Below are 17,245 nucleotides of genomic sequence, written 5' to 3'. Positions count from 1 at the left end.
AGTCACATAAGCTAGACATAAAAGTACAAACTTTGTATGATTTCATTTATAGAAAGCATCTGGAGTAGTCGAGTATATAGAGACGGAAAGCAGCAAGCACAGTGGTGGCTAAGGGATGCAGGTAGGGGGCATGTGGTGTTACAGTTTGTTTGGGATGGTGGAAACTCTGAAGGTGGATGATGGCAATAGTTGTATAGCAACAGGTATACACTTAATGCCCTTGAACTGTACATTTTAAAATGGTTAAAATGGTAAACTTTATGTTACATATGTGTGACTTTGGGCAATCTCATTTATTTTCTCTCTGTTACAGTTTCCTTATTTGGAAAATAGAGATAAAATAAAGCATGCTTTCCCCAACACAGATTTTTTCCACACATCACAATGTCAATCTTCCCTCACACAAGGCAGTTATAATGATCAGACAAGAGAGCATATATATGAAATGGCTTTGCAAGTAGCTTGCTAAGTTGCCCAGGTTGGCCTCAAACTTACGATCCTCTTGTCTCAGCCTCCAGAGTAGAAAGTTTCCTTCATTTAAAAAGCTGAATAATATTCCACTATTTATGTACTATACCATTCATCTATTGATGAACAGGAGTTCTTCCCACTCTTTGGAATGCTTACAGAAATCAAATAATAGTAATAATAATGGGCTGAATTTATTAGGCACAGACCATGTGCCAGGGACTATTTAAGAACTTTGCATATCCATTTATTTAATCCTCACAAGATATGTTTGAGATAGAAACCATTAAAATCTGTATTGTATAAGTGAGGAATTGATATGTAGGGCAAAAAAAAGTAACTCGTTGACAGTCACATAGCTAGTAAGAGGTGGGGTGAGAATTTAAGCCCAGAAAGTCTGATTCTGAAGCCCCAACTTGTAACTTAACAAGTTTCTGAATTAGGGTTGCTTTTGTGCTACAGGGTACACACAGGCATATCTGGAGAGATTTTCGATTGTCATAAGTCAGGCATGCTACTGGCATCTAGTGGGTAGAGGCCAGGGATGCTGCAACCTCTTACAAAGCATAGGACGGTCCTGTGCATTGTTTTGTTTTGTTTTTTCCAGGCATTTGGTTTGGGCACTTGTAAGTGTCATTGTCTGTTAGGGAACACAGATGAGGTATAGAAGCTGCTAAACTTTGCATATGTTGAGTTGAAGACATTTATTTAACCAGAACTGGAGATGATATAGATTATGCAGTTTAATTTAATCCTTTTGTGGATGAGGAACAGTAAATTCAGTAACGGCTAGCTTGCATGAGATTGCCCAGGGCTTGTTCTGCAGCATGAGGCCCCCTGAAATTGTAGGAAAGACTGTGTAAATAAAAGATACATCTCCCTGAATCTGGGCTTGACCTAGTCATCCTAGATATCAAAACAAAAATCAACTTTTTGTAAAAGTCAGATTGGTGCTCAAGTCAAGTGAAAATTCCTATCTACTTTGGGGAAGAATTTAGTGTCCAGAGTGAGTTAACACTCTCCCAATGTTTATTTGTATTTATTTTGATTTCAGGAAACTTTAGACTGTGGTGATAATAGGAATAGGCCAGGCTGGGCCTCTTTCAGGAGGAATAATGGGCTTCTGCATTATAGCATTTATTCCATCTTAACATGGTTGAACAGTTTATTACCACTGTAGATTTCTATTTGCTGGTTTCAAAATATTGTTTGAATTCCAAGGGAAGTTTGGGTAAATGGAAGTATGTTGGGGGCTATGCCATGTGGACTATGCCAAGATGGTGCCTGGCAGCCAGCCAGAGGTTGTTTTGATCACATCAGTGGTGAGGAGGTTGATTAACATAAGCACACCCAGGAGATTTATCATTGGCTGTATTCAATTAAGTCCACGCACAACGCGTGCACAGGTGTTCCCCAGTGCTCTTGATCGTGCCTGCTCGTTTTGACCTTTACCATGATTGGGCAGCTAGCTCCTCGCCTAATCTTCGCATAACTGGCATTAGCCCTACCCTTTGCTCCTGGAGGGGGTATAAGCCGGCTCTCCTCAAGCACCGGGGTTCCCGGGTTTCCTGAATCACCAATAAACCGTTCCAAATTCAAGAGCCTCACTACTCGTTTGTCTCCCACGCCAAATTGACTCCGCTGGACAGCGTCAGAAGTAGAGAGTGCTTAGAACAATTATTCAACTCTCTTGAGAATTCCACTGAGGTTCTCTGATAGGTCAAGAAGCCTGCGGATCTATCCTGAGTTTGATTTCTAATTGGTTGCAGAATTTTAGGTAGGCTGTTTAAACTTCTCGGGGATAGAGTAATTATAAAATGAGGTTAAGGGTGTCTACCACACAGAATTGTCAAAGCACATTTGGTTCTTGATAATTGTTTCCCTTCTTCACAATAAAATTTCACCATTTAGTCACCAGTCAAGTTGGTGTTGAAGATGTACTAAGGGTTAGTTTTAGATTTTCTACTCTTTCTAATCCCCATTTACAGTAAAAAAAGACTAATTTCTGTCAAGTAAGAATGGTGGCCTGGAGATAGAGAGGTGGGAAAGCCTGGGAAAGGAAAGAGGCCAGTGAGTCCTAGCCGTGCTGTGGTAGGGCCTCAGAATGATGCCAGGGGCTCAAAGAAAGGCCTTGTGGTTTGTCCAGGGAGCTGGGTTTCTGACTGCAAAGAGAGCTGTGACTGTCAAAGGACACCTTAGCATAAGGCAGGAGTATCATGACTGTTGCCAACTTGGAGTCTTTCTCAGTTTAACCAATGACAACGTAAGCCTCTTTGGGTGTGACCCTTAGAAGTAAATAGTGATGACTTGGATGGATTTTCTCATCTAACCATTGAGAGAGAGATTTCAAGTAGGGCTTAACTTCATTCAAATAACGTTTAAATGTTTTCAAACTTTGAGTCTCAGGAGTAATTGCTTAATGCTGGTAAATTAGAACAAGCTTTTTTAAAAATGCAGAGAACAAAATACAGAACCTCCATCAACAAATTATTTCTTTTCTGCAGAGTAGGGCTTCAGAATCAAAGGCTCCTTTTCTGGGTTTTTATGTCCACTGCCACGTCCACAGCTAGTTCAAGTCCTTCTAATAATCCTACTGTACAGGATTGCCATGGGATTAAATGTCAAACTGTGCCTGGTTAACATTCCATAAATGGGAATGGACTACCATTCTGTCATATAATATCCAAAGAAGGATACTTATTTCTCATAATGGTTAATGTTAAAGTTCATCCAGGTAATTTCTGATGAGTGTTTTAGGAGCCAAAACATGTTTATTGGGAAAAGGGAAATGCTATCAGTATACCTTGGTATATGCTAACTGATCTTACTGGTTTCCTAACGGCTTTCTCTTAGTTTACTTCACTAGCAGGCAAGCTTGTGCAGGTATAACTTAATCAACAAACTATTCCTAAGTGAGTTAGAAGCTTACTGTATATACATCAACTAAGTGCAGAATGTAGTTCAATGGCAATTATATTTCAATTCTGTGTATTAGAATAAGGTAAATAATGGAAAACAGGGAGAAATGTAATGTGGAACAATGTCTTCTGAGAAATCTTGTAGAATTCTTAGCACAACTTGCCTTAAACAGATTACCATGATTCTTATAATCTGCAGTAATGCTGATGAGATGACTTGTTGAATAAGATAAGTCATGTGTTAGCACTTGGTACATGTTACATTTTCTGTTTATAATCTGGATAAAAATTTGTCACCTTGAAATTTCTGAGCTTAAAATTTGCTCATCTGGTACATTTCACAGGGATCAGTGAGTGGTTCTTTTGTGTTTTTTGAATAGAACTGTCTCATACAAAGATCAAGTACATGTACATCATGTACATGTGCTGAGGCAGTCTGAAAATATTTTTCTTTAGTAGAAACCCAACAACCCTACTTATTTTTTCTGAACTTATAGTCTGATCTCATACCCAAGATTTCTAGACACTTAAAGAAAGGCCTTTTATCATATAATTGATTTTTCTTTACTTTGAAGATTAAGTTATGTTCTGTTTAAGACAAAAAGATGAAAACAACAAAAGTTGATGTTTGGTCCATTTATTATTGTTGCATTTATAAGTACTGTCTCCCAATTCTCAGCCTTAAATCCCAGTGATGCTTTTAAATTTGCAACACGTATCCATCTCTACTTTTCTTATGCTGAAATGTTTGACTTTAAAATGTGAAGCGTCTCTCAGGAGAGGGTGGTAACATATAGGATGAAACATTTGAAAGATCAATAAATTCACTGTGAAATGCTACTAGATATGTAATCCTTCGTTATATTTGGAGTTTGAAGTTTCTGATTTTATACAGAATAGAAAAGGAAATATGTGAATTATAAAACATGTTAAGTGCACTAAAAATATGATATCTTAAACATCTGTAGCACAAATTTTGCAAACTTTTAGATGAGTAACAAAATTTGGAAAATTATTGTGATGAAATTGCTTTTGTTCTTTTCTCATCATTTTCCATAAGGTAAACTCTTAATGTCTATGTCCGTATTACATGAAGTTAGCTTTTACCTAAAGAACAAGTAGTAATAAGCCAGTATGCCATGGTACCAAAAGGTGACATTGAAGAAAACAGGATAATTAGGAAAAAAAGTTTAAAATATTAAAGTTCTGATTATTATTATTAAATGAAATCAACTTAACCCTGGTAAATCAGTTTTCAAGAAAACCAGGCGCTTATTGTTCTTTTGCTTTATATCCAACAACTGCATCAAACTTAACATTTATCTTTCGTTTTAAAATTTCCCAGTAACGCTGAGGTAAAAGCCTAGAAAAAAGACATATAAAAATAATTAGGAAATAAATATTAAGTGCATTTGAAAAACATCTTTTAAAATACTTCAATTTCTCCTAAATCACATCATGTTCATCTTAGGCAGGATTAAGAACTTTAACTCTGAGTTTGTACTATATGTTTTTTTCCTATTACATTCATTTCCTTTTCAAAAGGGTAGGAGTGACCTGAATATTTTTTATAAATATACACATATATGTGTGTATATATATATATATACATACACACACAAACACACACACATATATACACATATGTACTTATTTTTGAAGTTTATACATATTTATTTTGAAATAAATATTTTTTCAGAATATCTAAGAAGAGGCAAAAAACAGAATAGTTGAGATACTAAAGGGTTAAAAAAAGAATTCTGACAATGAAAAGTGAGAATAGAAGCTAATTTTATACTTTACAATTAAGAATATTATTTAAATGTTCTACTAAATGGGGAAATAGAACTGCTAAATGGAAATGCAGATAATGCACTTCATTTTGAGAATAACCATGAACAAATTAATAGACCTTGGAGTTTAAATTCCTCACATGTAAATGGAAAAATTAATATGTATCTCACAAGTGTTCCTGTGAGGAATCTTGTGTTGATTTAAAAAAAAAAAAAGTCTTAAACAGTAATGGTCATGTAGCATGTCTCATTTCTTAACATAGTTAAAAGACTATTTAGGAGCTTGTAACATTCCCAAGGGCTTGAGAGAAACAGAATTTTAAGTCAGTGTAATGACATACAAAGATCTGACAGATGGCATTAAAATATGGTTTGGAAATTGAACAGCCAACCCTCACAGAGGGAAATTAAGGCAATGATAATAATAGTAGTTGTAATAATAATAGTAAATAGCAGCACATAACATTTATTGTGTACTTATGGTATACAGAGTACTTTAAATGTTTTATTTACTCTTCTCAGCCTCATAGTCTTACTGATATTTCCATTTCACAGAGGAAGAAACTGAACTAACTCATCTGTGTTGCTGTTGACAGCAAGTCCCAATCGCAGCTTCATTCAGCTCCAGAGTACAAAGTTTATGTTAAAGATCTAGGAATTAGAATGACTTTAGTGCTTTCTATGGGCCAGGCACTCTTCAAAGTATAGGAGATAGATACAGGGATGAAAAATTGGCAAAAATTTTTTTCACAGAGGGTTACATTCTAAAGGGTCATAACACTTGAGTGTTTCTCTATGCAATGTGACACACATGATGCTAAAAACAGGTTTTCATTCATTTCCCATCAAGGAGACCTGGAGTTTTATACCTAAATGTCCAGGGCATTTTCAACAATGGTTTCTAGTAGCAGGGGCTAGAAAGACTGATACATGTTATACCTTGAATCTTGAATTCTTTTGGTATTTTAGATCATTAATTCTCAAAGTATAATCTTTGGTCCAATTGCTGGTCCATGTATTTCTGAATCCCAACCCAATTTTCCCATATTCAAATTTCTAGAATTAAGATTCAGGAATCTATTTTTTAAATAGACTTCCCTAGTGAGCCTGATCTCCACCAACTTGGAAAAGCCTGAACTTAGGCACAGGCAGCAAGAGGTTTCTTCTTCCAGATAACTCAAGGCTCCTCTTCATTTTCCCCCAGTTACCAGAATAGCCTCCCTGCCACACTGTTTTCCCAGTGAGTGAATCACGATAGGATGTGTGTCATGAGGAGGTAGTCTTTAAGCCAGAGGTTTCCAATATGGGCTGACATTAGTAGCCCCCAGAGAGTTGCTACATCTCTAAAACCTAGGCCCACACTCCACACCAACTGAATCAGGATCTTGAGGAGTAGGTCTATGCATCAGCATTGTTTAAATCTCCCAAGTGAATTCCAATGAACTCCAAAGTTGAGTGCTACTGCTCCAAAGAAGAGCTTCTGGAATTTTAATATGTGTACAAATCATCTGGTATCTTAGCAAGTTCTCATTCAGGAGATCAGGAGATTCTGTATTTCTAACAAACTCCTCAGGGATACTGATGCAGGTAGTCCATGGATCCCACTGGAAGTAGTAAAGCTCAAGGGTCTCCAAAATGATAAAAGATCATTCAGCAATTCCTATACTTCAGTATGATTTCCCACAAAATAAAAGGTTAAAGGTATCTGTGAATGAATATCTAAAACCTAACTAGGGTCTTCTTTAATCTCATTGTCCTATGATTTTGCTATGTGAAAATGCTTTAAAACATGCTTTTTCATAGTCATTAATTAAAAAGACAAGACTTCTAGAAATAGACAACTTAAAAACAAAACAAAACAAATATAAAAACATGAGGACATGATTCAATTGGTTTACTCAATAGCTACACCAATCTTGCTTCTCTGATTAATTTTGTGTGGTTTTAAAAAAATTGATGAAATCTTTGAGTCTATTGTTTTTAACTTAACTCTAATTATACTTTAACAACAAGTGTCTAGTTGTAAATATGAGTTAAAAATATGTAAGAGATAAACGTTCACTTCTAATGCTGACAAACTTAACCATTACTTACCTATCTAAGACATATAAAACCCTTAGAAAGGATGGAACCAAAACCATCCTCTTCTCAGTCAGGATTCCATTCATTAGCTCATTTACAACTTCCTCAGGTTCCAGGGTGGGTCCCAAACTGAAATCAGAGGCAGACTTCAGAAACAAAACATTTCACTGAGATTTCAGCTTTGGTTTGCTGTTAAACAAATGAAATTACCAAAGGATTCAACATAACTGATCTTTGGCAGCCAGCCTCTCAAAGGTGCTCAGAAATTATAGCCACTTTACCATTAATATTAATAACAACCATTTATTTAGCATTTATTAGGTACTCTGCATTGTGCTAGACCTCTACTTAGGTTATCTCAGTGAAGTTTTATAACGCTCTGGTGACACTATTGTATGGAACATTGCTGAAGTGAACCAAACAACTCCCATTTTGCTTTCTGACCCCATTTTGTGAAACTTATAAAAAACATGTTGTTTGCTGTGATAGATCAAAACAAAATGTGTGTGTAGCATTAAGATAAGTAAAGTCACGAGCAGTGACGCACACAGTGACTATGCAGTCACTGAGAAAAACATTTGGCAGTTTGTTTACACCAAATTTACATTAGTTTTAATGGTAAAACTGGTAAAAATATTTACTAGATGAATTTGCAGAATTCAGGACTTGAAAAACAAATGAGGTAATGTGTGAACTTGTTTTGATGTGACTATATAAACTGCAGACTGATCAGGAGCGAGCGGGCACTACTCCACCGACAGAGTCTGTCACTATGTCCCGCCGACAAGTGACAAGACAGTGCTCCCCAGCTCGAGGCCCCTGGTCGCTGCATGCTGTTACTCCGATGACTGATTGCCGTTTGCTGTGAACCAAGCATCAATAAAACCTCATCTGAGGACCAACGACCGGCTACGTGAGTGTTATCTTATTCCTACCCGGTTCCCGATCCAGTACAGGCCGCAAGTGTTACGACGTGCTCGTGACAACTATAAACTTTATTTTATGAATGATAATTATAGAACCAACTAGGACTCAAAAATAGGTTAGGACTAACAAGTTCACTTCTAAAGCTTCAGCAGTTTTGGGGAAGAAGTCAGGTACTGGTGTACAAGTTTTGTTATACACTAAGTGTCTTTACTGAATGAAGTCTAAAGTTTAGGAGGAAATAAAATACAGTTATTCCCCTGGCTCTAGGTCCTTGATCACCACATGGAACTTTTACATGCATTAGGTCTTAATTTACTTTTCAGCCTTGTTACTTAGTTCCATGTCACACACTATCACTGTGTAACCACCTGGGTACCTGCACCACAGACTGGTAAGTGGTCCCCCAAAAGTTTCACCAATCCCAAAAAACCAAAGCCCAAATGTTCTAATGTGCAGATGCTAACACACAATAAGGGGGGTATAGGGAAGAATAGAAGTATGTTGGATTAGACAAACGGGAATGAAGGGAAAGGAGGGGGAATGGGAATAGGAAAGATAGTAGAATGAATCAGACATAACTTTCCTATGAGCATATAAGTATACATGACCAGTGTAACTCCACATCAGGTACAATTGCAAGAATACTTCATGAATACTCCACGTATGTATAATATGTCAAAATACACTCTACTGTCACGTATGACTAAAAACAAATTTTAAAAAGTGGTTTTTCAAAGCCTGGGTGTTAGGGTAAGAACACTTAGGAAGGGTTGTTGGTCATAAGAGTTTGTCAGTTTTTAATGTTTTATTAATCACTTAGAAAAAAGAGACACATAATTAAATACACTAATGAAATTTGCCAATGTCACCAAACAGAGAGGCTAACATTTTGGGGAAGCAGATTTTAAATATGTGTGATTACTTAAAAGAAGTATTACAAAAAGTATTATATGACGTTGTCTAGAAATAAATACAGAATAGTTCATTCAAGAGGGAAAAAATAAGTTGTAAAGTAAAATTTAGACTACTGAGAAGTGTAGCTTTGTTCTTAAAAGCAAGCATGGTGACTGGATCCAGGAAGGAGAGGATAGCTTAAAAACACTATACAATCTTTCATTCTCAGTCATTTATTAGAAGACCATGTTTACCATGAGACTCTGAAACAACAGTATTATTTATGAGAAGCTTGGAAAGTAAACAGGAGAGGAAATGTAAAAATGAAATGGAGTCAAAAGTCAAAGGTAGGGCTGGGGAGATAGCTCAGCTGATGGAGGGCTTGCCTCGCAAACACAAGGCCCTGAGTTTGATCCCCAGCACCGCAAAAAAAAAAAAAAAAAAAAATAGTCAAAGGCAAATGGAAGCTTGAAGAAACAAAGCAGTCCTTTGGTTGGTAGTGTAGTCAAGTATGGGTGCCATGGAGGATGAATCCAGAAACTGAAGCCTATGGTACCCTGAAAAGCATTCAGAGTGAAATTCTTTGTAGCATATTGCTACCAGCCTTCCATATTCCCAAGCTCATAAACACCTGTGTTCATAGCATAGCATACTCCCTTCTGCTCACTGTGGCCTTGCTAACCTGCCAATCATGCGGCATTGACTGAACTTTTCTTAGTGACCTGCTTTCTTAAAGTTCTTAGTGTCTTTTCTTTGAAATGCAATGACTATCTAATAACATTTTTAATTAATTAATTTGATACTGGGATTGAACCCAGGGGTGCTTTACCACTGAATTATACCCCTGTCCTATTTATTTATTTAAATTTATTTATTTATTTGAATTTACTTATTTAAATGATCTCACTAAGTAGCCCAGGCTGTCCTTGAACTTGTGATCTACCTGCCTCAGCCTCCCCAAGTTGCTGGAATTATAGGTATGAAACACCACACCCAATATCGTGATTTTAAAAAGACTAAAAGACAGCAAGTAAATGAAAAATTTTCAACATTTCTAGCAATCATGGAAATGCAAATCAAACCTACATTAAGGTTTCATCTTACTCTACAATATGAATACAAATAATAAATGCTGTGAGGATGTGGGTAAAAAGGTACATTGATACACTGTTGGTGGAACTGTACAACTGCTCTGGAAAGCAGTATGGGGAGTCCTCAGAAAACTAGGAAGGAACTGCCATTTGACCCAGCTATCCCACTCCTCAATACTTAAACTAAAATCAGCATACTATAGTGATAGACTCACTTCAATGTTCACAGCAGCACAATTCATAATAGCCAAATTATGGAATGAGCCCAGATACCCATGAATAGATGAATGGATTAAGAAAATGTGGTTTGCAAAAATAAAATACTTGGGAATCAATCTCACAAAAGAGGTGAAAGACCTCTACAATGAGAACTACAGAACACTAAAGAAAGAAATTCAAGAAAACCTTAGAAGATGGAAAGATCTCCCATGTTCCTGGATAGGCAGAATTAATATCGTCAAAATGGCTATACTACCTAAAGTTCTATACAGATTCAATGCAATTCCAATTAAAATCCCAATGATGTACCTCGCAGAAATAGAGCAAGCAATTATGAAATTCATCTGGAAGAATAAAAAACCTAGAATAGCTAAAGCAATCCTCAGTAGCAAGAGCGAAGCAGGGGGTATTGCAATACCAGATCTTCAACTCTACTACAAAGCAATAGTAACAAAAACGGCATGGTATTGGTACCAAAATAGACAGGTAGATCAATGGTACAGAATAGAGGACATGGACACAAACCCAAATAAATACAATTTTCTCATACTAGACAAAGGTTCCAACAATATGCAATGGAGAAAAGATAGCCTCTTCAACAAATGGTGCTGGGAAAACTGGAAAACTATATGCAATAGAATGAAACTAAACCCCTATCTCTCACCCTACACAAAACTCAACTCAAAATGGATCAAGGACCTCGGAATCAGACCAGAGACCCTGCATCTTATAGAAGAAAAGTAGGTCCAAATCTTCAACTTGTTGGCTCAGGATCAGATTTCCTTAACAGGACTCCCATAGCACAAGAAATAAAAGCAAGAATAAACAACTGGGATAGATTCAAACTAAAAAGCTTTCTGTCAGCAAAGGAAACTATCAGAAATGTGAAGAGAGAGCCTACAGAGTGGGAGAATATCTTTGCCAACCATACCTCAGATAGAGCGCTAATTTCCAGAATCTATAAAGAACTCAAAAAACTCTACACGAAGAATACAAATAATCCAATCAACAAATGGGCTAAGGAAATGAACAGACACTTCACAGAAGAAGATGTACAAGTAATCACCAGATATATGAAAAAATGTTCAACATCCCTAGTAATAAGGGAAATGCAAATCAAAACTACCCTAAGATTTCATCTCACCCCAATTAGAATGGCGATTATCAAGAATACAAGCAACAATAGGTGTTGGCGAGGATGTGGTGAAAAAGGAACACTCATACATTGCTGGTGGGGTTGCAAATTAGTGCAACCACTCTGGAAAGCAGTGTGGAGATTCCTCAGAAAGCTTGGAATGGAAACACCATTTGACCCAGCTATCCCACTCCTTGGCCTATACCCAAAGGACTTAAAATCAGCATACTACAGAGATACAGCCACATCAATGTTCATTGCTGTTCAATTCACCATAGCCAGATTGTGGAACCAACCTAGATGCCCTTCAGTTGATGAATGGATAAAGAAACTGTTGCATATTTATACAATGGAATATTACTCCGCAATGAAGAATGATAAAATTATGGCATTTGTAGGCAAATGGTCGAAATTGGAGAATATCATGCTAAGTGAGATAAGCCAATCTCAAAAAACTAAATGACGAATGATCTCGCTGATAAGCGGATGAGGACATATAATGGGGGGTGGGACGGGCTAGCATTAGGTTTAGGGTTAGGTTTAGAGTTAGGCTAAGGAGAGCAGTAAGAATGAAGGAAAGAAGGACTGTGTAGAGGGAAAAGAGGGGTGGGAGGGGTGGGAGGGGTGGGGTGGAGGGGAAAAATATAATAAACATCATTACCCTATGTAAACGTTAAAAAAAAAAAAAAAAAAAAAAAAGAAAATGTGGTTTGCATACATGATGGGGTTTTACTCAGCCACAAAAAAGAATAAAATTATGGAATTTGCTGGTAAATGGATGCAAATGGAGAACATCATGCTAGGTGAAATAAGCCAGACTCAGAAAATCAAGGATTGAATGTTTTCACTCATATGTGGAAGCTAGAGCAAAATAAGGGAAAGAAGGGGGTGAGGGTCAGATATTAAGAAGATATAGGGAAGATAAGTAGAACAGAAGAAGGAGATCAGGAGGGATGGGAAAGGGGAGGAAATATGAAATGAATTTAACATTATCATGTGTATCTATAAATATGCCACAGGGAATTTCAACTTTTGAGTATGTAGAAAATAAGAATAAAAATAATAAATAAGCAAAAGGAAGACAAACAGAATAGAGGAAGAAATGGGGGAGGAGGAGGGGAAGGAAAGTGTGGGAATGGGAACTGAAATCAAATTTATGCATTTTAGATTTTGTCAAGATGAACCCAACTACTATGTATAGCTATAATGCTCTAATAAAAAAAAATAAAAGGACCAAAATAAAAGACTTTTAGGAAAAATTCAATTTGTTGGTAGAATAAAATCATAATCACTTAAAAGTCAGAACCTGGAAACATTTCCCCGCAACAATCTAATGTCAATCAGTTGCAAATCCTATTAAGCAAACATTCATAATGGATTTTGTAGAAACAATACAAAACCACTTTGTACCAATTTGTTCAGGTGGAAAAAAAAGGACACGTAGGGGAGGAGGAATACTTAGGGGAGAGTATTTTTAGTTAGGTGGACTGTTTGATTATTTACTTTATCATCTAAGTAGTTGAGTAATCTAGGGAAAAACATTTCAATGCTTTAAAGTTTTCAGGTTTTTGCTTTTGTTGTTTCTTTACTTGAAAAACAGGGATAAGGCAGTGGTATGGTGGTAAATGTTTAAGAACTGGCTCTCCAGAGGTCAAAAATCCCAGTTTTGTAGTATTTGCTGATTTCCACAGTAAAAGTACTCCCACTATGCTGACTTTAAGCTGCCACCATGACATCACTGAATGAAAACAGGCCAGGAGCAGCACTCTATCAGCAATGTGAGGATTAAATGGAAATATACATATTGGTACTTCATACAGCTATATTATACAAGTGTAACTTAATTTTTTTTTTTTTTTTTTTTTTTTTTGGTTTGGGAATTTGAACCCAGTGTGATGGGCTAACAGATCTGACTCCATGAGAATGTTATAGGCCAGACTATAAGGGAATTAACTAAACAGATTCCATTTTGCTCTGAAACTCCATGTTATCCAAGAAATAAGTTTCTCCCATGGGAACACCTGGGAACACCTGTCTCTGTACCCATCATCAGTTACTTCGTGTGACATGTTTAACAATACAGAATGACAATTCCTATGTAAAGAAAAATTGCTCTCTTTTGATTCCTATTGCTCCTAACCAATGTATCATGTGAATGGTGATTGTGTGGATGTTAGCAACCATTCTTTAGTTTGTACCTAGGTAAGGGTCATTTTGACCCACTTCCCCCTCTGTCGATGATCTCATGATGTTAGTTTGTAATTTCAGATCATAGCAACAGACACTTATGATTGATGTGATTTTTGGTATAAGAACCTCTACAACCCTGTGGTCAGGGCTGTTCTCCCAATAGCCATTTTTGGGGGCATTGTGTGAGACAGTCAGCTGGCCAGCTTAATAAAGACTCTCAAATTTGGACTTCTCAGTGGTGACCGGTCTGTTCTTAAGTTGCGCCCCATAACACCCAGGGCCTCACAGGTTAGGTGAACAATTTCCCACTGAGCTACATCCCCAGCCCTACAAATGTCTTCTTATATACTATCTTCTGTTTTTGATACTATTTAGTAAAAACTAATGCCTTCCTGTCACACACACACAAACACTTAAATATCTAAAGAAAAAAAATAATTTGAATATATATATTATATACATATAATATATATATATTACAGGTAGACGAGTAGATTTCTGAAAATTTGTAGCTATCAAAAATAATTAGAATACTTGATGATACCTAATCTAATAAATTCAGATTATGCTACATTATTTAAACCATTAACTGGAAAGCAAGAGATAACTTCCTTTAGAAAAAAATTAAATTACAAATTGCTTGTTTGCCTGACAGCTGAGTCCCAAAGTATATGAAGAAAATCTGTTAGAATTGAAGTGAGACACAGACAGTTTTGACAATATTAGTTGGAGACTTTAATCTCCACTTTCAACAATGTATGGAATAACCAAACAGAAAATTAGCAGGAAACCAAAGACTTCAGCAATATCATAAATCAAGTAGATCAACCAGACAGATAAAAAATATTCCACCTAGCAACACAGAAAATACTTCCTTCCCAAGAGCATAAGAACAGATCAGACAGATGAGATTTCAAATTGTAACTTGACTTCTTATTAGCAGTATGATTTTAAAACGATTATTCAATATCTTTGAACCTCATACGGAAATGTGGATAATAATGTTCCCTTTTATCTAACCTGTAAGAATCAGTACATATTGTAAATAAATAAAATAAATACTAAGAACTTTTAAAAAAAAGCATATGAACACAATCCTTTCCAGAGCAGATCACATGTTAGATCACAAAACAAATGTAGATATGTTTAAAATGACTAAAATTATTCAAAGTATGATCTCTGGTTACAATGGAGAAATCAATACAAAAGGAAAACTGGAGCCAGGGGCAGTGGCTCACGCCTGTAATCCCAGTGGCGCAGGAAGCTGAGGCAGAAGGATCATGAGTTCAAAACCAGCCTCAGCAATTTAGTGAGGCCCTAAGCAATTTAGTAAGACCCTGTCTCTAAAGAAAAATGAAAAAGGGCTGGGGATGTTGCTCAGTGGTTAAGGATCCCTGGGTTCAACCTCTGGGACCTGCCCGCCCCCCAAAAAGAAAAAGAAAAAAAAGTCCATCAAATGAATTGATCCACGGATGCAGTCAGAGCTCTCCTAATCCAGTGATTTCACCTCTGAACATTACTGCATTGCCTAACACATGAACTTTTGGGGGGACATTCCAGATCCAAACTATAACAAAGTTTAAGGAAGAATTAACATCCAAAAAAATAGAAGACGAAGAAACTCTTCTTAACTCATTTTATAAGGCCAGAATTATCCTGGATTAAAGTTGACCTAAAATATCACAAGGAAATACCTCTTTGAATATAGATGCAAAAATCTTCAACAAAATACTAGCATATTAAGTCTAGCATTATATTAAAAGCATTGTACACTATGACCAAGTGAGATTTATTCCAGCAATGCAAAGTGGTGCACCATACAAACATTAATATTTGAAGTAGACAGAATTTAGTGAGGCACTACCACTCTGGCGAGAAGATAAATTTGGACAATCTTTTCAGAGGGCAATCTATAAATCTATCAAAAATTAAACATGTAAGAACATGTTTTGTTTGCACCAGGGATTGAACCCAGAGGCACTTTACCATTGAGCTATATCCCAAGTCCTTTTCATTTTTCAGTTTGAAACAGATTCTCATCAAGTTGCGAAGGGTCTTGCTAAATTGTTGAGTCTGACTTTGAACTGAACTTGTGGTCCTCCTGCCTCAGACTCCCCAGTTGCTGAGATTGCAAGTGTGCACCACCATGCCTGGAAGAACATGTTTTGATTCAGCCTTTCCACTTCGAAAAAACAATCATAACAAAATGGCTGGAAAAGTGAGCAAAGATACACACACACACACACACACAGAGACATGCATCTATCTATATATAGATTGCACATCTATGTAGACATGCACACACAAGGATATACATTTATTATCTAAATGTCCATCAGTAGAGAATACATATATCCAAAGATTGTCATGCCAACATTATAAAGAATAAAGCAAGGTAACTGTATCAATATAGATACAATATAGAGGCAATTAACAGAACAGTGTATTTTCAGGTACAGTAAAAAATAATGCATTAAAATAATAAATTATTAAGTTGAAAAACTAATTGGAAATTGAATTTTTTAATAAAGTGGTTGTCTCTGGGAGAGTAGTATTTATAAAAGAACTTTTTTCCTATGGTATTTAAATTTTTACTGTACAATACATTATCAGAAAAACAACAAGGATTTTCAAAAAAATAACATGCATATTAAAATGATGAGTCTCGGGTAGTTTTTAATTTAAAATTTATGTGAAAAATAAAGCTATTAGGTCATTTGGAGTCAGACCTACGTAGGTCTAGTCAGTCACTTTGGGGCTGTGTAACTTTCAGCAGTTTTCTCAATTTTCCAAGTTTCAGTCTCTATCTAAAAAAGGTATGAAAAGAACACTATAGTTTGGATCTTAGAAATCCCCCAAAGGTTTGTGTATTAAAGGTTTGCTCTCGAGCTTGCTGCTACTTGATGGAACCTTAAGAGGTGGAGCCTGGTGGGAGGTCAATGGGAATGTGCCCTGAGAAGAAAGAACAGCTTCCAGTACCTTCCTCTTTTTATCTTTTGCTTCCTGGTTTTTAGGTGAACAGTTTTAATTTACCATGGGGCTCCTATCTTAATGTGCCACCTCTCCAGTGACCCAAAAGCAATAGGGCCAATTGGTCACATGCTGGAATCTCTAAAACTGTGAGCCAAAATAATTATTTTCTCTTTGTAATTGATTATGTCAAAATAAAATAAATAAATCTTTTCTCTTTATAAGTTGATTATCTTGGTATTCCATTAGAGAGGTAGAAAACTAACAAAAAGACGTATCTTTCAGAATTGTTATAAGAACTAGAGTAGGAATAGGCAAACTATGGTCACGGGATCCAATCTAACTTTCCAGGGTTAGAAATCAGAGGTACCTAGTAATGTTTCTATACTTATGTAAGGTACCTACTAATGTTTCTAATATTTAGCAGATATTCAACAAATGTTTTTAAGAAAACAACAGGTAGCTAAGTTTTGTAACAGAAAGAATTCTTAGCTTTCAAAAATTAATCAGAACACCCTGCTATATTTAATTCCCTTTATAGTAAATCAGTTTCTTTGC

At 36.2% G+C, this 17,245-nt stretch overlaps 1 protein-coding gene across 1 annotated transcript in view; it reads right to left on the bottom strand.

The window, feature by feature from the left end:
• Nucleotides 1–4,007: 4,007 nt before the first annotated feature.
• Nucleotides 4,008–17,245, bottom strand: part of Hsd17b11 (hydroxysteroid 17-beta dehydrogenase 11) — a 33,227-nt gene continuing 19,989 nt past the window's right edge. The window contains exons 6-7 of the mRNA XM_047567026.1: nt 7,274–7,390; nt 4,008–4,749 (exon numbers count right to left, since the gene is read on the bottom strand). Of these exons, the coding sequence (XP_047422982.1) occupies nt 4,659–4,749; nt 7,274–7,390 (208 nt within the window). The 3' untranslated portion in view covers nt 4,008–4,658. The remainder of the gene's footprint in view (nt 4,750–7,273; nt 7,391–17,245) is intronic.

The sequence above is a fragment of the Sciurus carolinensis genome, chromosome 10, assembly GCF_902686445.1.
Source record: "Sciurus carolinensis chromosome 10, mSciCar1.2, whole genome shotgun sequence".
Taxonomy (NCBI): domain Eukaryota; kingdom Metazoa; phylum Chordata; class Mammalia; order Rodentia; family Sciuridae; genus Sciurus; species Sciurus carolinensis.
Note: the sequence above shows the minus strand (reverse complement) of the source record. Positions and strands in the feature narration are given on the sequence as shown.